The sequence below is a fragment of the Siniperca chuatsi genome, linkage group LG12, assembly GCF_020085105.1.
Source record: "Siniperca chuatsi isolate FFG_IHB_CAS linkage group LG12, ASM2008510v1, whole genome shotgun sequence".
NCBI classification, from domain to species: Eukaryota; Metazoa; Chordata; class Actinopteri; order Centrarchiformes; family Sinipercidae; genus Siniperca; species Siniperca chuatsi.
Genome location: NC_058053.1, coordinates 23093189 through 23118778, shown reverse-complemented (window position 1 = coordinate 23118778; position 25590 = coordinate 23093189). Strand labels below are relative to the sequence as shown.

The 25590-nt window shown below is 40.2% G+C and overlaps 1 protein-coding gene across 8 annotated transcripts in view; it reads right to left on the bottom strand.

Annotated features, from left to right (window-relative positions):
• Positions 1 to 3193: 3193 nt before the first annotated feature.
• LOC122885028 (mitogen-activated protein kinase kinase kinase kinase 4) overlaps positions 3194 to 25590 on the bottom strand; it is a 99524-nt gene continuing 77127 nt past the window's right edge. For 2 of the 8 annotated variants that reach the window (XM_044215596.1, XM_044215599.1), the window contains 16 exons: positions 23678 to 23965; positions 22126 to 22220; positions 20341 to 20513; positions 20018 to 20115; positions 19087 to 19265; positions 18684 to 18801; positions 17758 to 18207; positions 16392 to 16506; positions 14718 to 14885; positions 13865 to 14008; positions 11479 to 11613; positions 9859 to 9959; positions 9307 to 9456; positions 8769 to 8928; positions 7693 to 7832; positions 3194 to 6490 (listed from right to left, as the gene is read on the bottom strand). In XM_044215596.1, the coding sequence (XP_044071531.1) occupies positions 6407 to 6490; positions 7693 to 7832; positions 8769 to 8928; positions 9307 to 9456; positions 9859 to 9959; positions 11479 to 11613; positions 13865 to 14008; positions 14718 to 14885; positions 16392 to 16506; positions 17758 to 18207; positions 18684 to 18801; positions 19087 to 19265; positions 20018 to 20115; positions 20341 to 20513; positions 22126 to 22220; positions 23678 to 23965 (2598 nt within the window). In that variant the 3' untranslated portion in view covers positions 3194 to 6406. The remainder of the gene's footprint in view (positions 6491 to 7692; positions 7833 to 8768; positions 8929 to 9306; positions 9457 to 9858; positions 9960 to 11478; positions 11614 to 13864; positions 14009 to 14717; positions 14886 to 16391; positions 16507 to 17757; positions 18208 to 18683; positions 18802 to 19086; positions 19266 to 20017; positions 20116 to 20340; positions 20514 to 22125; positions 22221 to 23677; positions 23966 to 25590) is intronic. The other 6 variants (XM_044215601.1, XM_044215603.1, XM_044215597.1 and 3 more) reach the window with 5 other exon arrangements.

Genomic DNA, 25590 nt, shown 5'->3' with positions numbered 1-25590 from the left:
ACTGAATTTTGACATTTCCAACTTTTAGATCCAAAGAACGTCATCTGAACGTTTTCTGAACGGGCTGCACTAAACCCTCCTGCTCCAGTGAACCTCCCTGGCTTTGTGTTGGTGTGCGAAGCAGGCTGTTGCTAAAATGCATTAACATTCTTGCACAAATACAATTGACTCTGAGGCAGACTGTGCCTGAAGAAGAATAACTTCCCGCTCAACTAACCTTTCCTGTATAAACAAATGTTTAAAAACAGCTGTGAAATTGTAGTGTGACTCACTGTTCTGTCATCTCCCTGCGTAGAAACTACGGTGTCCACCATTGTGCATTCTTGTGCATTACTTAGTTTGGCTGACATATTGATCTTGACTGGGCATTTCATGCAGATGACATGAGTACTCTTCAGTGATGTAAGCTGTAGGGTGGCATGATTCATGGAAACAATCCTATAACTGCGAAGGTTTTTGGCTGTATCCCTCATTTTATTCAGTCTTTGTATTTAATCTGTTTGGATTCACAGTGATCAATTACAAGCAGAACCAGCTCTGTAAACAAAAGCCACATGACCAACAATTATCTTGTAGATTTCGTAAAATGATGTCATCGTGTCAATGTGCGGCCACAACGTGAGCCGATGTGTGTCTGTCATGTGTTTTAGCAAACACTTTAGAGCCTTTAGTTCGTCATCCTTGCCCCTGCACTCTGATTAGGAATTTAAAAACAACCACTTCCTGTGAATAAGGACTAACTGTACTTGCTATTCGTTAACAACAAATAGAGAAAGAGCTAAATACAACAGTTTAGACTCTGTAGTTGTGCTCAGATTTCCATGCATGAGGAGCTGCATCCTTTGCTTTCTTCTGCCCATGAACCCTTGTACTTTTATTTACTCTATCTTCTTACTCAAAACAACCTGCTTTGCAGCTGTCTTAGACGGAGGGAGACATTTTTTTTTACATATGCTGTAGTATTCCCAAGACCTGTAAACAGACTTTAATGTGTAAAATTGGTGGAGTTCCCAAAATTAATCGACCAATTTTATAAATAATTTTCGTGGACATGTTTAGCCATTATTTCCTGAGTGACCCCTGACCTCCTTATTATTGGTAATGAGGCTTTTTTTTTTTTTTTTTTTTACAGTTGTGTGTTTGTAGTTGACCTGAAAAGCGTCAGATAAAAGCTTAAAATATGAATGTCTATTTTTAGAAAACCAGAACAATAATAAAAGATCTTGATGACAATTTACCTAAAATGAGGAAGACAACAGGAACTTTCACCTCAGCAGATTTTGCTTATGTCTGAGCCTCTGGGAAGCATCTTCAGTTGCAAAGCAGAGTTTGACATTAACTGGAATTAATTTGTTTATTAAAAAAGTTTATATAGTTTTTGTAATATTCCGTACAAAATGAGCAATAAGCAAAAACAGGCATGCAGTGGCCGTGCTCTGCCAGTATCTTTAACACATGCAGGTTAAAAGCTGACCAACACAGAACATACTGTTCACTAAACTCTAATGACTGGCCATTGAGAAAGCAGGAGATGTTGCATGTTTTGGGAATTCTCCAGATCGCCTCATTATCTGTGATGTCCTGATACTCGAAAACATGACTAAAACGTGACTAAACAGTTTGACAGACCTGCTTTGTTTTTCACCTGCTGAGGAATTCACCCTCCAGCCACTCCAAATATCAGTATATTACGCTGTAAGCCCAATTGGACCCATTTCTGTTCAAGAACTATCAACTGCATAGCAGACTATTTTGTGCATCTTGGTGGCATAGCCAAAATGCAGCAGCAAGAATTAAGCTAAAAAAGTGGGATTTCTACAGTGGTGGCATCTTTAAATGAAATATTCTGGTGAAGCAACGGTTTGACATCTTGAAAAGTGCATATTTTAAAAATGAGATACAGTTTAGCCGTATTGTACTGGGGAGATTTGAAGGCAAGAAAATAAATGCCATTGTTTCATCACCAATTATGACAAACTCCAGGCCGCTCATCCAGAGCAGTTTTTAACATTAATGTAAGTGATAACCTGACCAAAAACCTTACTCAAACCATGACTAAAGTAATGCGACCGCACCTTACCCTAACTGGAAATTGAGATAAAAAATATCCAGAAATGTGTGGCAGCATTTTCATCAACTTTTGTAGAACATGAGCCAAGGACTTGTGGCTTTCATTGTAGGTCAAGTGCAAATTGGAGATGATTGCTGCAATAATATCAGTCATCGGATACAGACAATAATACATTACTGTGGATTTTTTTTCTTAATAGAAGACATTAAGTTAACACACACACTTATTTAGATAAAATGAAATACAAAATAACATCAACAATGGTCAAAGCTTGTCACCTTGCCACAAACACACAAACACTGAGGGGAGTTACATCTTAGTTCTTATTTCATTATTTGTCTAAAGATGTCCTTCAAACTTAAAAAGAAATGATCATTTTCTGCCACTTGGGGGTGCCAAAGTGTAAATCTTCCTTTCACAACATTAAATCACTTTTACATGTCTATGAATTACGAATATGCGTCTAAACATTTCATTTTAACCTACAGTGATTAAGTGCATTCTATAAATTTAAGGTGGGCAAAGTGACTTTAGGCCTTGACACGAAAGAAACACAACTGCACTACAGCTTTTAGCAAGAGACCGATGTGTTGTGTGTGTCAAACAGTATGAACTGTGATACATAAATTGTTTAGAAAAGTCCTGTCTTCCAGACAACAAACTGCTCATACCAATAACTGGCACCTTACATAAGACTCAGAAAATTACACTTGTCATTACTTCTCTTTTCAGCAGGGTTCAGACGCCCACTCACCCTGAGATCAGACATAGAAACACCACAGGATGGACTCAACAAGAAATCAAAAATTACAACACACCGATATTATTTTCTTTTAAGCAACTCATGTGAATTGGCTAAATCTATTTAGTGCATTGTGAATGACTCAACAGTTTGTGTAATTATGTGAAAACAACTTTAGGATAACATTTCCATGAATATGTGAAGGAGCGAATATTAAAAAAGAAAATCTGTTGAAATAGACCAAAACCTGCTACTGACGTGTTAGAAGTGTTTCAGTTAGCCAACATGGGTTACAACATGACTCTTTTCAACATGTTTGCATGTGTGTTTGGGGAACAAACAGCAGCAGAGGCCTTTCAGAGATCAAGGACACATTCTTCTTTTAAAATTACTTTAAAGTTTATTCAAAGAAAAAAACCTTCAGGAAAATACATGACTTCCTGTCATACACAGAGAGGACATAAGTTAGAGTAGCATGGCAGAAACAGCAGAGGAAAAACACGTCGCCTCACATCCAAGCCTGCAGGGAACGTTACTGCAATGTTTCCACGTTGAAGCAGCGCTATGTGAATACCTGAAATGAACAGCACGTGTTCTTTATTGTTTTGTAAGTTAGTTATTTAGTGGGTTAGGGGGAGATGACAAAAAAATTTAAATATCCAATAAAAACCGGGCTCAAAAAGCAAAAACAAAGAATTGAAGAACCAAGACGCATATGCATTGAACATAAATACCGTGATGCACATTAGTGTAACAAAACATTGCCTCTGTAAACATTTTCTCCACCTAAGGTGAGCGTAATATTAAACCACCGCAGTCGCATATTTACGTGTACATAGACTTACAGAAACAACAGAAACTATCATTAAGCTTTTCGACTAGCGCTAAAACTTAAGAATACACAATGCTTCAAGTGATTTTTTTTAAAGGATTTCCAAGTAGTGGTTTTCATAACAACAGGTGTACATGTTTTAAATGCTACCCTCTTGGCACTTTATCCAATGTGAGTCGACAAGCGACTGTTTTTTCTCATCAGATATAGACTTCCATCTTATCCTTTTTTATCCCATTAAGAATATCAATAATAACCACAATTTTTTTCATGAAGTCAGTACAGCCACTCATCAAGGCTTTGATGCAATAAGAGACACACATCGGGTACTACTGTGCACAAAGACCTCAGACGACACAGCATTGGGGTCCAAACAGCTTTTCTGTACGAGGGGAGGGAAAAGTTTGTGACAGAAACTGTTACTGACTGTAACCTTTTCACATGTAAAAACACTGCTAATGTGTGTACTTATTATCGTCAGGAGGAAAAACAAACTTGTTTGTGGCCTGACGAGGACATGAAGTGAATGCACAAATTGGACTCTCCTTTGCCCCTTTTTTCAGTGAACAATGTGCAATCTCTCATGCTATGGAAACAGAGGAAAATCCAGCTCGTCAGATGGCCTGAAGGAGATTGATGCTGCAGTTTGCTGCTTAGTCTTTCACATATACAGACAACTTAAATAACAGCTGGAGCAAGAAGTGGGAGGCACAAAATAGAGAAAACAATTCCTTCCCAAAAAAGTGGGTTTCCGTCTTCAGTTTCTGAACAGAAACAGCCGAGTGAGGAAAAGTTCTGCTCCGTGTTGCCTGTTTTGTGTTACTTCATCACAGTAATACTGAAATCCAGAGTCTGAGTGTTGAATGTTGAAGGTTTATGTCCTCATTGGAAAGAGTGCCTGACGTACACGAGCAGAACTCGCAGTTGACGCACTCTTGGCGTTTGCTCCCACACAGCTGAAGAAAAGGTTGCAAAACAAATAGAGAATGCCCCCCCCCTTCCCCTTGGAAAATATCTACACCTGACGTAGAGGCTCCGCTGCTGCAGCTTTCAATCATCTTAACTCAAAATTGAACATCGAGGATTCATCACAAGATACAAAGCAAAAACATTATCTCATGCCTTGGACCACCACACAGTAATAAGTCTTTCTACATTCTTGACACTTAGTGCATTGCATTCATACAAATGATACAAATGAAAATGAAGTGATTTGAAATAACGAAATTGAAGATGGGAAACCACCTTCCAGAAAAACTCCTCTGCTGAAACAAACCTGCTGACCATGCGTTTACCTCTCTGCCACGAAAATCCAATTCGGTGAGGATGCCGAACTCTCCGACCGCACACACACACACACACACACATATCGAACCTTCTCCTCTCTCTCTCCGTTACTTTATCGCTCCATTATCATCTTTGTTTTTCTCATTTTATATCTGACTATTCACAGCAGTTCAAGTTTCTCGAGTTGAGAGACACTGGCCGACCGCCCTACCCGAGATGAGTTTAGGTCGTCATGTTTGACCGTTGGGGGAAAAACATGACCACTGACACTATCTGGAAGATTAAATGAACTTTTATTGTACATGGACACCTTTATTATATTTTATTTTATTTTTTGGACCGCACCCACATCACTTTCTTCTTAGACAAACACACATTGTACTTATGTGGGTTCAGAGTAAAAGCAAGCAAACTGTGGACTGTGGGTGGATGTGCGTAAATCTTTAAAAAAACAAGGTAAAAGACATGTTTTACTCCACATAGTTACACTTATCTTCAAGGAATAATAATAATAATAGTAATAATTCAAAAAATACTATTCTCAAATCCATCTGCTTCAACGTCTTTCTCTCTCTCTATCATCACCTTTTTTAAAGCACCTGTTCCAACAAAACAATACTTCAACGACACACACACACCCTCCTGTCGAGTCCCATCAATCAGACTTACAGTAGAACCTCAGATATTAGGCCCCTCTCGCCTGCTTGTCACCTTGACGAGTCCCACTGGCTCTTTACAATTTACCCCTGGCTGACAGTCTCGACCTCTAACCAGCATGTCAGCAGTAATTGGACCAAACAGAAGTACATTTACACACACTACTGTAGCATTAATACAACAGACTCCCACCCCACCGGCTCCATGAAACGATCATAAGAAAGGGCGGAGGGCAGGAATGTGGGGCAGAGGGGGAACTCTCTTACGAGGCAGACCTGCAGAAGGTAGTAGCAGTAGTAGTAATAATAGTGGTAGCAGTGCTAGTAGTTAGAAGACCTCAAGCTTACTGACCAGCTCAGGAGCACGGAAATGATGCAGAGGTACAAAATCTATCCCATCGCAATCTGATGAGCACCAAGAAAACGGAGAGGGAACAAAAAGTTGCTTGCCCCTTTTTCATAAATTCACATTTAATGTATTTCTACTTTCTTTCATATATTAATTAATCATTGATTTCATTTTGTACGCAAGTTATCACTTCAGGTATTTCAGGGGGCGAAAACTGCGTGACTTGACCAGTTGTTGCTGCGTCGTAGGCGGCCCTGGAGCTCTGATGCAGCAAGGCTGCAGCTCCAGAGGAAAGGTGAAGTCATTGTTGTCAACTGCTCCAAAGGGCTGGTTGGTTGTTGTTTTTGTTCTTTTTTGGTTGTCCGAGGGCTGACAAGACATCGACGGTGGGTTCTGAGATCCAGTGTTAGCGAGGAGGATGAGGAGGAGGAGGAGGAGGAAGAGGAAGAAGAGGGTAGGGTGTAGACCTCTACCAGCTGAGCAGGTTGCTTCGGCCCAAGGTCATAAAGTAGACCTGGCTGGAGCCTCCAGACCGAACGGAGGCGAAGAACACCTGAAGAGGAGACACAGACAGATGGAGATTTTACTACTTGGTACAATCAAATTCTCACAGTCACTCGTTTTCAGGTGCACTTTGAATTTGAGCACAAGAAAACCTCAATACTAATGATATTCTGATCAAGCTTTTTCGTAACCAATCCCGATCCTGATTATCTACTGATAATTGCATTTGCATTATTGGTCAGAATAATTACAATTAGATACTTTCCATCAGTCCATCGGCAAAACAATCAGAATTGTAGATTGTAGAAAGTTTTGGTGGACTAACAGTCCAGACTGGATTTCTTCAACTGATTGATTAGTAAATTGAATTCCAAAAATCTGTCAAATTATTTCTCCAGTGTTACTGACCCTAATAAATGTATGCAGTCATATAGAAGGATCTCTCAAGTTTGACAGTTGTGCTTTTTCTTATTACATTGCCAACTAATGACTAACAGCTTATTTCCTATTTAAAAACAAAACAAAACAAAATCACCATTAAAAAACTGACTGAAACTGACTTATTTTAACAAACCTAATCAATAGATTAGTCAACTAATTGACTAAGAAGGGGCATCTTTAAAAATGTTTCTGGAAAGAAAACTCAAATTCCCATATGCTACAGTCCTCAAAAGCTCACATAATTTCCCGTACAAGCACAGTTAAGGAACCACAGAGAGGAGAACAAATCTAATCCTTTACTTCTCGTTAGTGCAAAATGGTCACAAAGTTGAGAGAAGAGAAACTAGAGCAGCTTGAAGTGACTTCCACAGCTGACAGAGCTGAACCAGCAGAAGCTGAGCAAACAGAAAGTGACTTTGGAAGACCTTGGGGAGTTTCACAGATAGTTACATCCGACATGTTTGATGCTCTGTGTGGAAATCAGTGTGTGTTTCTATGCAGTTTGGATGGTTAATAAGCCTCACAATAATAGAATTTGAAGGTGCCTCTCTTTTTTGTTGCATATAGCCATTTTCATGTTAAATAAAACAAGAGCTGCAGACAGCAACATTAGCTTAAAATCTATAACCTAATTCACTTTGAATAGTGAGGAGATATGGGCTCCACTGAGTCCTCTCAAACGCCCTGCAGAGATTTCTGACAGTGGAGTCAAACATCGGAAACAATGGGAAAAACCCCCCAAAACTCTTCTTGTGGAGGACCTTACAGATCAGATCCGGATGTGTTGTTGAATCTACATGGAGGTCTCACCTTGTCGTTTCTTTCGCAGAGGAACTTGAGTCTCTGGGCTCTCTTGTGCATGAAGACGCCGTCCAGATGGCCGGTCTCCACCGAGCGGATCTCTATGGCTTTCTCTCCCCAACCCATGATCTGATTGGAACGAATGTAGGCTGCAAAGAGGTATTTAAGTTAATAGATATACTGATATTTAAAAAAATAATAATGATGAAAAAAAAATTATATATATATATATATATATATATATATATATATATATATATATTGTCAGATAAAAGGTTTTAAGATCTCATTGAACTGATTATAATGATACTGAACATACATCATTCATGCAGATTGCTCCAAAGCCTTCCAAGTGTGTGTATGTGTTAGTGTGTGCGTGTGATTGTCTGTACGTGTGTTCCCTCTGCAGCTACAGGACAAATGATCAATGCAAGTGGCTTGTGTAGGCGAAATACAATAGCTGCGTGCATTTGTGAGCATGTGTTAGATAATGATTAATCAATGATAAACAAATCACCGTGAAGAATTTGATCCATCAGGAATATATTAACCAACAAAAGTTACGTACAGAGGAAGTAACAAATATTACACAATAAAACCTCTGTTGATTAAAATAGAGTGAAAAGATGTGAACGAAACATTAATTAATAAAGTGTCTAATCAACACTTTAATTTTTGCTATTGTTGCTTTGTTGCTTATCTAGCTTAGTGGTTCAAAACCTGAGGGTCTTGCCCTCTCCAAGAGAATTCTGAGGGGGCCACGCAGGTCAGGAAGAAAGAAAAACAAAGTCCTACTCAAAATGAATTCTCATTTTCATCTTCCTATTCTTATCTTTGCTTTTGTTCTTCTGAAATAGATCAGTTTACCTTTTCAGGCCTGTAAATATTATTCAAATGTAACAACCTCAGAAAGGGAAGAATCACCCTTTGGTGGAACTGTTCACAACTCATTGATACAGTATATGGAAGATTTCTTCATTTTAGGGAGTTTTGAGGCAAAAAGGTTGGGAACCACTGATCTAGATAAATGTATGAAGAAAAACTGTAAGGTGTGTGTTTGTGTAGCTTTTGCCCCTGTGACTTACCCACTGAGGTTGGCATCTCCCCCCACTGTAGCACCACGTCCTTGGTGATGCGTCCATAGGTGTTGACGTAAACACCCTCGTCCTCGTAGCACACCAGCAACTCGATGCCGTCAGTGTTGGGCAGGATGATGATGGCGTGAGACTGGATACTGGTCTGGATCTGCAGGGACACACAACACCAAAATGGTGTCTGCTGATGACTTTCTTTGAGACCATTTTATCTCCTGTGATTAGACTTAATTATTTATTTATATTATCATCTACATCTGTTTATCATTAAATAATATTGACAATCTGAGGAAATAATTTAACTGCACCTTTGGCATCTACGATCAACTACAGCAACTGAGTAATATGTAAGATAGCCGATCTTTTCAAATAACTGAATTTATGATTAATAACTGGAAACTCAAATCACATTCATTCATAAGTCAAGCCCAGAAAAATAACAGTGAAAAACAAACATTTCAGAGAACTGAAATATCCTTTAAGACACCAGCAAACATGCATGTGAGATATTATGCATGTGTGTTCTTACGTGTGTAGGCAGGTAGATGTCGTAGACAGCCCCAGAGTCAACATCCACGGCATGGAAGCCTGAACATGAGCCGTAGATGACCTTTAACCTTTGACCTTCTTCCACAGTCAGGTCAACCAGCAGGGGCTTGTGCACTAGGTCACCGAAAGACTGAAGCACACAGGTCAGAATGTTTTTTTTTGTACTCTCGTTCAGTCAGCCAGCAGAAGCTTGGTAAGTAAATATTTGCCAGGGGAGAGATCGATAGCAAGCTGTACAAACAGTTTTCAATGAATTGTTAAAACAATCCGGAAATAATACAGCTCTCTAAGAATTTAGTCTTTGACCTGTTTTAAACCTTGGGATCAACACACATTTTCGATAATTATACAGCATAAAAAATACATAAAAATAGTTTGTAAATACATCGCAGACACACTAAAGACCCAATTCGCTGAACCAACTTGAGAAATGTCATATTGTACATGCATTTGTTGTCATTAACAACAATGGATAAATCCACACATACATCACATACATCAGCTAACAAGCTAAGCTAGTTGATTGACTCACCTTGAAGGCCATGAACTTGTGATAGGGCTTGGGTGCCCAGGCGTAGACCTCCACTGAGTTCTTCAGAGCCAGAACCAAGAATTTGATCCTCTCATATTTCACTTGGGAACAAAGATCAAAATGAAACATTAGAACAACACGAAACGATAACTGGCATCAGGGTGGGAAACCAGCATCAGCTGCACCTAAAATGTTGCTCAGTTTTTTTGCCGCTGTTGACTCTTCCAGCCACTTTGGTAGGTTATCCCCATCATTTTAAGCTTCTATTCTCATTCTGATTGGTGAAATCATGAGATGGGCAGATTACTTTTGTGATGTCCGAGACAATGTAGCTGTTAGACAATAGATGTCTTGACACTATACCAATAATGCTCATCTTACTCAGTAACTGATTTTCACTTTTGAAAATAATTGAATTTCAAAATTCAGTGCAGTCTTCAAAAAAATGCAAAAACTGCCAGTCTCTGCAAGTTATTGAGAAAAGCAGTAAATGCTTGCATTGCATTTGGTCTTTTTATAATCAGATTTTCCTCTGGATTGTTGCCAGTTTTTTTAAATATATAAAATAAAAAACAAATTCATTTGTTGAATAAAAATGAAAATAATATGCCCTAAGTGCCATGAAATCTTATTTTATAATTCTCTCAAAGCTTGTGCATAGCAGTATCTTGTTGAATGATTAAGGATTTAAAGGAAAAGAAAGGAGGAAGGTTCAACTAATAGCCATTTAGAACTATATAAACGCTTGGAAAGTCCTGTCCTTTCTAAGCGTTAAGTCTCTGCAAGCTATGATTCCAAAAATTAAATCTGACAAGAAATCAATGGACACGCACGGATTTCATGACTGACAACTTTGATCAATGCAGAGGGGTTTCCAACAGGAAGTGCTGGTCTTTGCTCAGTAGCACTACCATCACCAAGGACATTCTGAATTTTAGACAGGACAGTGTAGTTACATGTCCACTCGGATGTCCTTACAGCATTATTACTTAATCAAGGGCTTTCCTTCCATCATTTATCTACGGCATGCTTGTCTTGTGCATCCATCACATACATTCACTGTATCTTAAACTGATGATTGTGAAGTTTGTAAGTTCAGTTTAAAGGGACAGTTCACCCCAAAATCAAAAATACATATTTTTTCTCTTACCTGTAGTGCTACTTATTCATTTAGATTGGTTTGGTATGAGTTGCCAAGTTTTAGAGCTATGGGAGCAGAGATGTCTGCCTTCTCTCGAATATAATGGCCCTAGATGGCATTCGGCTTGTGGTGCTCAAAGCATAACCATTGTCTTTTTTGTCTATGTTTTTTTTATTTATTTTTTTTTTTATTTACATTTTTGCCTTCATTTGACGGGTAACAGCAGAGACAAACAGGAAAAATGAAAAGAAATAAAAGGGGAGATGACATGCAACATAGGTTTACAGACAGAATTGAACCAGGAGGTTTCAGTTACACGGTATGCATCTTAGACCACTAGGCCACATGGAAGCTCAAACATAATCTCAGGCCTTCATCCAATTTACCATTTGGTAGACCATTTGCAGTATTTATGTCCATAAATGTGGTGAAATATGTAATATTGCTGTTTAGAAACAGGCTGTGAGAATGTGACCTACCAACTTTATAGTGGACGCAGCCCTCCAGGTCCCCTACGGTGGTCCAACCCTGTTTCTTCTCCACCTCAGGGTCATTGTGCAGGATCTTGTTCCTCAGCCAGGACAGGTAGTATACACGGAGCTTGTTCTTCTTACCTGTCGTTGATCGAGAATGTTCAAAACACTGCCAACTTTGCATTTGTGAATTGTATGGCCTAATCTGCATATCGTCAGTCTGTGCAAGCCCTGATGAAGGCTGCAAGCTGCAACGCGTTGGTCTCAAAGTTGTTCCTTACACTACAAGTGTATAGGAATTTTGACCTCTTCAGACAATTCAAAGTAACCCTGAAAGCCACTTACAATGTTCTTATTGGCTGTTGAGTTCTTGCTGAGATTTCATTCTAGCCTGCAATGATTCTTGTATTTCGCATACATCCGAATGATTGCATTCTCATCTTTAATGCTGCAATGATCAGTCCAGAATGCTGCAATGATCAGTCTGGATACATTTAATATCAGAGAAGACCCTGTGGTGATTTCTCTCCTCCTGTATGTGTGCAGTGTTTTGCAACATTTCGGGAAGTTGGTGATTCTGAATGACAAAACAACATGCAAAGGAACACTGTGTGCAAATACATGCAGACAGAAAAACAATAAAAAGGCCAGCAGTTCCTCTTTTCACTATGTGTATTGTTCCAAATTATAATAATAATAAAGGTTTTGCTTTGTTTAGTTGTAGGATGATGTAATAATGGTCTGATTACTAGTTGGCTGATAGTTTGGTAGTTTTAATTTATCATATACAAATAAAGCAATACTTTTCAGTCAGTGATTTATTATCACTGACTGAAAAGTCAAGAATTATCTAAGCTCCATTGTGAATGCTGAATGCTCAAGACTTTAGTTTCTACCCAACTGTTTTATTAAGGTGAACATTATGCACGTATCCTTTAAGTGAAGAATGGTTTTGTATAGAAGTAGGTGTTTACCATTTTTAAAAGTTTAAGACATTTGACATTAAATTAGATCTGTGCTTCAAGTGGAATTTAAAAGATGCCAGTACTCTGAACCAGCAGTAACACAGCATATGGCTTTTTATGTTGGATAACATATCCTGGTATGACCACTGTACTTCCCAAGTGGAATCTATTTCTTTATTAAAACACACCTATATTCATGAGAAGCATACTGTAAGTGAAAGTAATTTTTCTGAAATAATGAAATACAGTAAATTACCTTCACAGTTGAAACTTGAATGTACAATAAATGGTTATGGGATAAAAGATAAACATGCTAGTACTTTGTACCAGTGTGAATACTGGTCCAATTCAAGCACTGAATTTCATCTGAAAATGTAATATTAAACGCTCAGTTATCCTGTCTGTGAATATGTGTTACTAAACCCAAAAGGCATCTGGAAAACACACCTTCTTACAAAAGGTGACTATTAACATCTATGAATCTGGTGTTGTTTTCCTGCTTGCTCTCAAGTATTTGTAGAATTGTTTGTAATGGCCCCTCATTCCAAAATCACATACACACTGACACTGAAACACACACTGAACTATCGCTACTGTACATAGTGTCTTTTGACAACAATGAAGTGCACAGTCAAGCCAGTCAAGGCATTTTGTGCAGCTGTTTATCACAGCCCGCCCCAGCTGCACTGCCGACCACATCCACTAATGTCATAAGAAGTCATGCGCTTTTAAGAAATTAAGCCGTGGACACACTTGACACTGATGGTCATACGTTTAGTGTGTGAGGTTTTTGTTCAGACTGTCTCCTAGTAATCTGATCATAAAAGATGAGATGCCAGGATGTGGCCTGAATGGCCATACAGAGTTGTTGTCAGCCTCTCAAACACTGGGGTGATACAACTTTCCATGATGCTTATTTTTACATGTACGCAAACAACGCAACGCAAACAATTTCATAGAAGGAAATCGACGTGTATTGCTCTGTGGTGTTTTCTTCCATCATGGAAAGCTCAAGTGTATGTCAGTGTTACATATCGTACACGTGACGTGGTCTCACCAATCTGAGATTTACTCAACATCCGTTGAGCTCAAAATATCTGTTGTGACACTTTTGATCTGACACAGCAGGATAAAAGAGAAGTGAAACTGTTGTTTAGTCTCATAATTAAACTACAAACTACATTATTTAGATTTAACTTGGTGGGTGTTTGTGCACTTATTTCCATGCACACGCATCTGCATGCATGTATTTTCATTATAATGGTGTCTGTGTGTATACGGCTTGCATGTGGTTTGTTTCAGTCCATCTCATTGATCAATTCTTCATCCCAGGGGGACTAATTTGGCTGCATAAAGTGTAATAAAGCCATCTTTAAAATGCGTGTGCATGCTCTTGTGCCTAAGTGCTTGTGTGTCTGTGTGTGTACCCGATATAGTGACCAGGACGTTGAGTCCCTCCAGGACGTCCATCTGCTGGAAGCGCCGCCGGTTGATCAGAGGGTAAACTTTCCCCTGACCGCTGCGATCCAACAGCATCAGTCCGCTCTCTGTTCCCACCAACAGGTTCACTCCTACACACACACACACACACACACACACAGTTAGGAGAACACCAACAACACTGACCAAAGCTGAAAATACTGTATGCAGTCAGTTCAGACAGATGTAGTATGTAGCTTTATCAGGGCTTTGCTGCCACCAGGTGGTGAAGACTTTTATAGCTATGACTTCTAGTAAAACAGACTAGCTTTTTTGATGGACATGAATATAATATTATTATAAGTTACTTAAACATTGGCACATTGTGTACTAAAAAAAGGTCATATATTAGAAATGATAAACCTGTAAAGCAATATAGCAGCCTTAAAAAAAGATTAAACAACAGATCAAACTAACTAAATCTAAATGACTTGAATGGTAATGTGAAAGTGAAGAGGGTGATTTCTGGAAATGAAGATGGTGTGTTAACACTTATGACGATGATAATGATGTATCTCTTATTGCATGAAATATCCCTGTCAAATTAGCAGTAGTTTGTTTAAGTTTCTCTTAAACCAATAAGACAGTGGCTGAGTCGACAGCTGACCTAAATTTAACAGTCATGGTTTTACTATTATTGCTATTGTGTTTTTCAAAATAAAAGTCATATTTCCCATTACCCCCTTGCTTCCTGTCCCCTCTTGTCTTCCACACGCCTCCAATTCTGACCCAGTGCCTCACAAAGCAGCGCACAGACTGACAGTAATCTTGTTTTTTGTAAGTTTGTGCCTTTGTTCTTACCCCAGAGTGCAGCACACAGGATCTCTGAGTTGAACCTCTTCTTGTATTTGCGGATCTCTGGCGTGTCGCTCTGTGGGCGAGTGTTGACCGGGTTAACATTGACCACAGAGCCCTTCCGAGATGGGTCGGCCCTCAGTGCCTCTGCCAGGCGGGCATCATTCCCGTAGCCTAAAAAGTCAAAGGGAAGGGCTTAGGTAGGACAGTGTAGGATGTAGAATTTAGCGGGCAGGGTGGGGGTCAGCCAAATGGTCAGCATTAGAAAGATGAATGGATCGCCTTCGTTTGCTTTTGTTAATCAGGAGTACAGGATTGATTGTCATAAAATACAGACAAAAATGTCTGAAAGTGAAGGCTGGGAAAGTTTATTTAGAATGCGGTCTGGAAAACAAGCATAATTTGATCATTATTTGAGGAAATTATTCCAGCAACTGATCTACTCAAATCTAAAAAGTGGATGTGAAGTTGTAAGACAATTGTCCGTCAACCGCTTACAGCAGGGGTTGTAGGTCACTTAGTTCAGAGCAACAGAGCGACACTTGTTATATAAATTGGGATACATAACAAGCTATGTAACCTCAGAATGCCTCTGCAGCCATGGTATCATGGTATCTCTGCCTCTCTTAAATTTCCATCTGAACTTCTCAGTGATTAAATGCAGACTGAACAATCTAGAATACTTAAGGGTTCAATGGATGGTCACCAGCTGCATCAAGTGAGCTAATGGCTCAGCGTACCAGGCTGGAAAGGTCTGGCCTTGATGATGGCCAGTCCTCTGAGGAATGATGAGAACAGGAGGGCTGCCTTGATAAGAAAGCTTTGTTTATAAACTGTGGCAACTAACGAGCTCTGCGACCTCTGTGAGGCGGAGAGTCTGTGCTAACAAACTGCTTTTGGTTTGGTTTTGAACTTTTCTCTGAAAGTTTTCACACACTCAGGATTCCCCCCCCCCCAGAGGAACCTGTTTTTGAGTTTGGTTCATTGGCCACAGCTCCAAAGTGCATGTGGAGGTGGGTATGGGTAGCTGTCAGCTGCAGAGGGAGAGGTGGTGGTGTGTCTCAGGTGAGCAGCATCAGGGAGAGGTAATTGGCACAGCTGAAACTGGTTAATTAATTAACCAGTTTCTCTCCCTAAATACAGTAGCATGCTGGACCTGAGAAAGCCGAGCCATGACAGCCAGCCGGGGAGGAACGGCTGATGCTGGAGGAAAAGATTGTGTTTGGAGAAAAGAAACCAATAAAGCATATTGCCTGCAAGTGTGGTCTCAGCGTGTGTCAGTGCCAAGGGAACTCACGGTAGCACGATTCCGCTACAATGCGACTTAAGGCTTCAAACTTATGTGTGACGAAGAAACTGAATTATAGTAAAAACAAAGTAAATGGTGTTATTGTTGTCAACCCTAACTGTCCCAGTTTTCTTAACTTCTGATTTTCCTGAGCCTGAGGTGCAAATGGAAAGCAGCTCAACACACTCAAGTAACTTTTGGAGTTTTTGCTACTTCGCAGCTCCGGAACTTTTAGTTTCTCCAGTTCCTGGATCTTTTGATGGAAAGGCCTATGGAGACCTGGGATTTTAAGTTACAAAACAGTACCTAAAACTATTAGTGGTTGTAAACCTTTTGGCATCTGATTTATTTATTTATTTTTTTCCAGGCAGCCAATGGGGGATGAGACTTACCGACATTGTTGAGGGCACTGCCGGTGGATGGAGAGACTTGGAGGAGGCGTGGGTCGATGAACGGAGTAAAGGAGGAAGAAGACTTGTGTTTCTGCATGTTGTTACTAGACTGGCTCTACAGTGAGATAGAGTAAGACTTAGTGGTAACAGAATATCACGACTGAATGTGTTATTTTTGAAAGATCAAAAACACATTTATAGCATTAGATGCCTACAGATAAAGATTAATGTAAACAATTAGCAAGACAATGCAGTCAAACAAGCAGGCAAGAAGAGGTATTTCTGTATGTGTTGCATGCAAAAATACAATGGGCATTCAATCAAAGGAAAAATACTGAGGAAAAAGGCATAAACAATGGTGAAGGGTAAAACATATGGAATGCTGCTGACAAAAAGAACAAAAGAGGAAACAAAAATGCAGTTAAAAAAAGTACTTCCATGGGAAACATACTTGCCGTTGCGCTCCTAACTGCCCTGTTCGCTATGATCTATTGTCTGGGGAATGTGAGAATATGACTCGTTTGCTGAAATTAGGCAACATCAAGGAATAAAATGAGATTTAGATGTTTGGGGGAATGCTTGTAAAACCACAACTAGCCTCAGAGGACATTTTAGCAAAAAAGCTCTAAACCAGAGCTTACTGGTCGGTTGTAATCATAAATGCGAAACTCACTGAGGAGCGATGGGACTACAGCTGTAAATTGTTCCCCTAAATTAAAATGTATGTTTGTTTTTTTTTGTATTTTAAACCAAAGTACTTATTGTACAAAATATGTACAATAAACTTAACAGGGTGTTCGCAGGGCAAAAAACATAAAAAAAATCTGCTTTGTCTTCCAGTCGTACTTTCAAATGATCCCTAAAATGCAGCCCTCCACCAACACCACCATCTCTCTACAGAAAGCTCATGTCAGTAAAGAAAAAACAAAAAATGGTGAGGGGGCCATGTAGAGTTAGAGAAGGATCACCAGTGCCAATGGTGACCTGCAGAGGGTGGCCTACCCAACCCTGGACATAAAAAATAGATGCAGGAGAAGACATTATCATAATGGCCAGTCAGAAGTGTGGAAACAACAGCAGTATGAGCGGAATTTTACTTGTTTTTAAATAATAATATTAGTCTACTGGTTTTTGGGTTGTTGTTGTTTGGTATTTTGGCTGCTGCTGTTTGGGAAGCTGTGAACTCACACATTCGTTATGCAGCCAACTTTAAAAACACATCTCCTTTGGGAATTGAGCTGACTCTACTGTGTTCCCAATTATGGCAGGCCATGATGATTTTGACCTCTCTTTGCTCCTCCTGTTCAAGATTACACAAGAAATAGCACCACTAAGCGGGTGTCCGTGTTGGGGCTGGGGGACATACCTCTGTGAGGATGGTGAGCTTGTCCAGGGGACTCTGGGGGGACATGGAGGAGGGGCTGGCAAGGCTGGAGGAAGAAGGGGAGTTGGATGTGGAGGAGGAGGGGGAGGAATGGTGGCTCTGCTGGATCAGGTCTGGGAGGTGGTGGATGCGGCCAGCAAAGCCGTTCCTGTCCGAGAGCTGTGTGGGATGATGGTGGTGGTGATGATGGTGGGGGCTGGGGGTGTGGTGGCCGAGGCCTGGGCCCGATACCGAGCCAGGACTAGGGGCGAAGCCTGCAAGCAGGCCGGGGATTTGGGCTTGGCCCGGGCCGGGGCTCGGACGCTTTCTGTTGTCACCTGCACTCTGGAAGTAGAAAGAGGGGTAGACGACTGTGGGTCTAGATGCGTTCCTGATTAGTTCAGGGGACGGGAAGGTGTTAGCTAGAGCAAAGGGCAAACTACAGTGGCTATTCTACAAGCGGAAAGAAAACTCTTGTTAGTAGTCAATTATATGGTAAAATAATATGCTATGTCATTTTGTGGCATTTATTGGTACTAGAAAAATGTCTTTTTGTGGTGATGACAGCTAATATATCAATTAATTAAAACCTAAATGTCCTTTAAGGATTGAAAATGTAACAAAACCTGAAAAAATGTTTAATAATGTAATAAATCCACATTATTAAAATAGCTAGTGGTCTTTATGTATGCTTAATTAAAATGTATGAGGTTGTGTACCGAACCTACGCTAAGCTTCTACACTTTGTAACATTGAGCTTCTCTTCATCAGCCACAACGTATACAAGAACAGAACATGATCAACAAAACATACAAACAAAATGGAAAAACACTTGGGGTATGAATGAACAAAATACACAAGTGAACAACTGAAAGTATGTGGTAAATGACTCGTTTGTTTGTCAGATTTTTTCTCTGTTCAGCCAGTACCTGTCTGACGATCAGCGTGCTGTCTTTGCAGGGCGTTGATCCTGCATCGCTCTCGCCTTCATCATGAACAATCATGGTTTTCACTGATTCTGTCTCTCCATTACTCAGCCTGGAGGAACTGCAGGAGAGGAGAAGAGCTATTCAACACAAACACATTATGTTTTGGCTGCCATTTGGAAAATAATTAGATTGTGTTCCACGCTGGTAGAACATCGGGTAAAAGCCAATCTCTATATTCTCTATTTCAAGGTTTCATGTAAACTAACATGCAGTTGTTTAAGAAGAATCTGACCATATCCATTACTCTGAACTGACGCATTCTGTTGTTACAGACTGGTCCATGTTACAGTGTCAATACAAAGTGTATGAGATCGGAGGTTAGGGTTAGAAGTGGTGTACATACACAGCTTTGGAGTCCTCTGGGCCAGAGGTCGATTCTTCGCCTGCCTCCTGGTCCACCTCTTCATCGTCATCTTCATCAGTGGTGTCTGATTCTTCACTGGAGGATGAATAATCTGTCACTTTATTTGGGGGGCGAACATCGTCCACTGCACGCAGCTCCTTGGCCAGAGCTGTCAGGTCCTAAAGGTCAGGGGGTAAAAGGTAAAACCTGGGTCAAAGGTAATTTTATCTCATTGATTTCTATTTTTCTCCCCCTGTTGGAATTCTGTCCATTCTTCATCTGGGCATTTTATATACGAGTCGTTAGCTAAGATGTCATAAGATTTTCCGTTCATCTTCCTTTGAAAAAAGTAAAGCAGGAAACCGAAAGCTGCTGGAGAGGAAGAGTGGTTATAGAGGTACGTCAGCCAATGAGAAGCCAGCGTGAGAGCAGAAAAGCCAAAAGATGAAGCGAGGAAAGAGATGACTGTCATACAGCTGATGCTCTTCGAGCTGCTGTAGGTAAGGTTAGTGGATTAATTCTAATAATGAGACAATTATTAGAGCTGCAAAGATGAAAAATAATAACAGTTTAGAAGAAAAATTCTTTATTGAGGTTAGAGAAGACATGAGTTAAGATGGCCACCGCCCAGGCAGAAAGACCAGTGGAGAGAAAGCAAGCGATAAGTGCAGAAAACCCTTGTGAGCTCAATCTAAAGATAAAACAACCATTTCACAAAGTCTTATCACGTCTCTCTATTTGATGGTGAGCAGATCACATGACACAATCCAAAGGAGCCAGTTTATTATCATTCACACAACCCAGCTTTCAAACAAACCCAAAGCGGCATTTCACCATGTAATATGACTATACACACACAGAGTTCTAGATCTAGATCTATCAATGCTAGCGAGCTACAGTACTGGCTAGTCAGCTTTGAGTCAACTCTCACCGCTGGTCTGTTCGGCCTGACCAAGTCCCTCCTCTCCTCTGGTTTTTTCCCAGCATTCTCTGGCCGTTGGAGGGGTGAGCCCTCTGATTTGGAAGAGGCTGAAGGAGGTGGAGGTGAAAAGGTCAGTTGATTCTAAAAAGTGATGTTGTTAGAAAAAATTGGCAGATCCAAATGTGTGTATTTTCACCCGAGTGTTTGTGTAGCTCCTTTACTAAAGTGGTATTTGCTGTAGCACAACTGTATTTTAAGGTGATGTTTCAGATATATTGTCCACCTCCTGCATGTTTGTAAGTGCTGATTTGTTAAAGTGTGTGTGGACTCACAGCGGGCCCTGAACCTCTCTCCAGAGCCGCAGTGAGAACCGGGCTGAGAGCTGGAGTTACTGGAGCTGCTGGAGGAACTGGAGCCTCCGCTGCCGCTGTTGGTCTGGGAACCACTGGTTGGTCTGGGAACCAGTTTTTCCACTCGCTCCCACAGCAGCCGAGGCTCCGCTGCACTGTAGACCCAACAGACACCGAAATCAAGAAAGTCAGCGATGAAGCCATTGTAGAGACAGCAATTTTTAATTGGGAGGGTTGCAGAAGTGCTGTTGCACCAGAGTGACCGTACTATGTGGTTTATTTTAAAAGACTGGGTAGGTTTTTTTTTATTCTGACACAGAAACTGATATTTTAAGATTAAAGATGCTAATATTTTGGGCTGATATTTAATGTCTCTACGCCAAACAGATTTGTGTAAATTCCCCACCTTAACATTAAAAAAGACTTAATTATTGCTCTGATGTGGGCATTAGATTACATTTAAAGTGCAAATATGCAAAATACTAAATAATAATAATAATAATAATAGTAGTACACTAAGAACAGAGTATGTTATTCTAGTGAGTATGTCTTCCTCAAACCCTGCACCGCAAGGATTGAGAAAGGGAGAGAGATGACATACAGAGAATCTCATGAGAAGGTTTTATGGTTTGGAAATAGAAAACTGTGCATGTGTGTGTGAACACATACATTGACACATAAGTAAAGAAGTATCACAAAATTAGACAGCTAGCACGATTACAAAACCCTCCCACACAACTCTGTAGACAGAGACTATAGCAGCACAAACAGACAGTGAAGACACTGAATGTACATACACAATCCTCTGTGTGTGTGTGTGTGTGTGTGTGTGTGTGTGTGTGTGTGTCTGTGTGTGTGTTAAATCCATCTCAAAACAAGGCAAGTGTTTTTTTTCCTCCAGAGTCTTTGACAAAGTCATTCTTTTTCATGTCTTTTAAATGACTTTCTTTCACAAATTGACATTGTGGAGTTTTAGTTCCTCAAAGGTCCAGTGTGTAGGATTTAGTGGCATCAAGCAGTGAAATTGCAGTTTGCATCCATTTGAATATCGCTTGTCTCACCCTCCCGTTCCAAGCATGTAGGAGAAACTACGGTGGCCGCGAAACTCGCGAAAAACGCAAAAGGCCCTATCTAGAGCCAGTGTTTGGTTTGTTCGTTCTGGGCTACTGTAGAAACATAGCGGTGCAACATGGCGGCCTCCGTGGAAGGGGACCCGCTCCTTATGTAGATAAAAATGTCTTATTCTAAGGTAACGAAAACACAACGATTCTTATATTCATGTGATTATACAGTAATGAAAACATACTTATAAATATTACATTCCATTTCTGCCAATAGCCTCTCCTAAATGTTACATACTGGACCTTTAAGATCTCATTTGTGTCAGAGCCCTAGACTGAGTCAGCTCCCATTAAATGTTCTCTGTAAACATTCAGTAGCTGCACTAATATATTCTCAACCAGTGGAGTCCCACAAGGCCCAGTTCCACACCAATAAACTTTACTCTCATCTGTAATTTCATGCTAATTTGATGTGACAGACTAAATTACAACTATTAAACCATTTACATATTTAATAAGCTATTGCAAAAATACTGATTTGTATTGATTTGTATCTCCTACAGTTATATTACCAAGATCATATGCCAAGCGATGATCTTTCTCAAACAGTTGGCATGACTTCTCTTATTTATAAGTTTTATACTCAAGAGTTATTTAGTTTTTTAAACACAGAATCACACAAATCAGAAGGGTTAGGTCAGTTTACCTGGCAGCATTGCGGTGCACAGCATGGCTGCCGTGGTGATGAGGCGAGTCTCGCCTTGACAACACCGGGGACCTTGATGTAGTCCTGACAGGAACCTTTTGTGATAAAGACAGTGACCAGCTCACACATACACAGTCTGGTGTGCATGAATGTGCTTGATAGTGCAGCGAATACATAAAATAAACAAAACATACTGCAACCTATCATAAAACCCTCTGTAAAGGCTTTGCTATAGAATCACAACAACCCTGGTTGGCACCATCCTACTCCACTGGAAAACGTCTCAAGTAGTGGGTACCTCTTTAAGCTAATTTAGCAAACAATCCATATTCAACAGAGAAACATTAACTTGTTGCATATTACATAGCATGATTATCACATCTGTTTAAAACAAGGCAGCAACACTCTGCCGATATCATATACTAATCTTAAGAGCTGAAAAAAGTGAGTGATGAAATTATCCCCAGAGCACCACTGCGAAACAAAACACCAGTAGTCACGGGTCACACACGTAGTCAATACCTTATCCCCTTGCCGAGTAAAGACAATGCAGAACATTTGGTAGCATCCAAAGCTCAACACAACACAACATAGCAGTGCAGAACAGAACTCCCAGTCACAGCAGCCAGCATAATTTAGAACAACATAAACAGCCATTATTTTGCTTTGTTTAGAAGTTTAAGTTAGGGACAAAATGGAAAAGATATGGACTGATGTTAATGAAAGGTCAATCTTTCCTTAGTAACATGCTTCTCCTGTATTTTAAGACTGACATGACTCTTGTGACGTTTACTATTGTTTACCTGATGCTTGTGGAGATGTTTACATTTAATCTTTTGCTATTGAAACTATGTACTATACAGTGAAGTCTTGACAGGGTTGTGGTTCGTTTTGGCAGCAGTTTTGTTTTAAACAGTGGGTTTCTTTGTATGGTGGGCAACTAACTTTGGCTCAGTGGACTGAAATTGGATCTTTATCTTTAGTGTTCAGCATTGTCACCGTACTCATGGCTGGGTTATAAAGAGGTCACTGACTGATTGTTTTGGTTCATATTAACAGCAAGTTACCTCTCTTTATGTCAACAATGATTCACGTCACACAGAGTGACATTAACTTCCTCTTTCTCATGATATTCTGTGTATCAGGGGAAATAGATTAATAAAAAGATAAATAGAACAATATCTGATTTCCTCAGGAAACCTAAGTTAGACCCTTAATCTGAGATAAGTGATTCAAAGCTGCCCACCAAAATGCTTATTTAAAAAACTTTTATGTTAATTTAATGTGGATTTTATTAAATCATCTATAATTCCCCTACAAACTTTTTTCTGTACCACAAGAAAAGAAAATCCATTGAAGAATGGATTATTGATAGCATAAAGAATCAGGCAGAAGGTGGGAAGCTATGAATGTAATGAATTGAACAGTTTAGGATAATGACAGTTTGATCTCTTGGGAATCAGGACGATTGTCCCCTTTGGTCAGTTAACAGAAAAAAAGTTTTTAACTACTGCTGCCAGACTACACCAGGGGTCTTCCTTCCTGTCCTTACCCTGGGTGGGACCTCCTCTGAAGGGGCCGGTTCATGGGGCGAGGGCCTAGGCTGGGGGTGGGGTTGTGGGTCAGTGCGTGCAGGCGTTGATGAGGAGGATGGTGATGAAGATGGAGGATGATGGTGCTTGTGGGGTTCCTGGCTGTTGCGAAGGTGAAGATTTTCAAAGCTAGGGGCGAGCGGCTCGCTGAAGGAGTGCGACCGCGACACAATGGGCGGGGTGGTAATGGAGGAGTTTGATGTGGCCACACTGCCGTTGCTCTTTAAAGCAGCCAGATGGGAACGAACCTTACACACAACGAGAACACATTGGGGGAGGACGGGTCAGTCTACATGCAGCGCACTCTAACAAGGACAAGGCGCTTCAGGGTATCTTTAGGGGTTTGTCAGATTGGAGCCAAATGGGAGCCTAAAATTGTTCCTTGAGGAACCCCTCTGTAAAAGCCTCAAGAACACTGACATGAAGCTTTAACATTAGCCCTTTTCAGACATGTAATACGTAGCATTACTGGCTTCATCCTGTCTGTTAATATGAAGGCTTTTGGTCATTAAAAATTAGGTGTTCGTTATGGCTTCATTCAGACACAATAGCACTGTTAAGGAAACAGCCACAATGCTTGCGCAATATTTGGCAGCTGGTGTGCAAAAGGGAGTGGTTCCAGCAGTGAGTTGGAAAGGTATGATATCAAGGAAGAGTGTTTTCTGTCTTCTCACAGTGTATTTAACCTTGTGCTGCTGCAGCCTTTACATTAATCTGACAGCATTCAATTCAGACTTGTTCCGTGTTGAAAGTGATGGAAGGTGTAAATGTTACAGGTCCGACTGAGTAACGTTGCCGTCGTGACTTTTACGTACAAGTGATTTGGGTGCTTATTCAGACATGAGTCCGACATGTAAAATTGCCACATTACCACATTTACGTAACAAGGTGCATGTCTGAAAGGGGCTAGAAGGGGTTCTTGGCGGAAACCTTTTCTTTCAAGTAACTCTAATGCAGTGATTTTTAATCTTGGTCCTCTGTGCCCAAAGCTCTTCTGATTAATATTCTAGACACCAAGTCAGGTACCATTTAAAACCAACTTAAACCTGGTAAAATATAAAAACATCAGCACTGAACACAAGAACCAAGGTTAAGAACCAGCTCAACACCACAGCAGCTGATTTAACTTAGTTTGATTCAAACCACAGAGGAGGGACTTATTGGTGAAATCAGCTGCTGTAGTGTTTGTTTAGAGGGAAAACCTGAAGACCTTTTGGCCTCAGTGACACATAGTTAAAAGGTATGGCTCTAAATCATAGCAGAGCCCCTAAAGATCCAAGTTTTAGAGTGCAATAGGAACAGAGAAGGAACACTCACTCAAATAAAAGTACATACACATTGTACCTGTTGTCTCTGAGGCTGCACCTTTTTTGGGGGGGGGGCAGGAAGGAGGCCAGGAGGGGAAGTAAAAGGGCAAAGTGAAGCCCACTGTAAGACCGGTTATTCCCATATTTTAATGACTTATTTGGTGGGAAAAGGTGCAGCCTGTGCAACAAAAGGTATCATGTCACACTTTTGATTTCTGAGAGTGACACAGGGAGAACTTTTTTTTTTTTTTTTAAAGACAGTAACAACAACAAAAAGCACACGCAGTGAATGGAGAGATGAAGCTGAATGCATCCTGAGACAAATATGGGTCAGACTCTTATTGTTGACTCATTTGAATCTTTCCCAATTATTAATATTGTTAACGACATTTTAGAAATTATCTGGTTTAGTTATACTGTCATTTTTGTATTCAACTTGTTGGATGTTCAGAGTAATTGATTACAATACTGCAGTAATAAGAATGTAGTCTCAATCAAAAACTAGTATGTGGTAAATCACTAATAACAAGTCACATCCACTCACATTTTAAGACTAAGATCTTTTC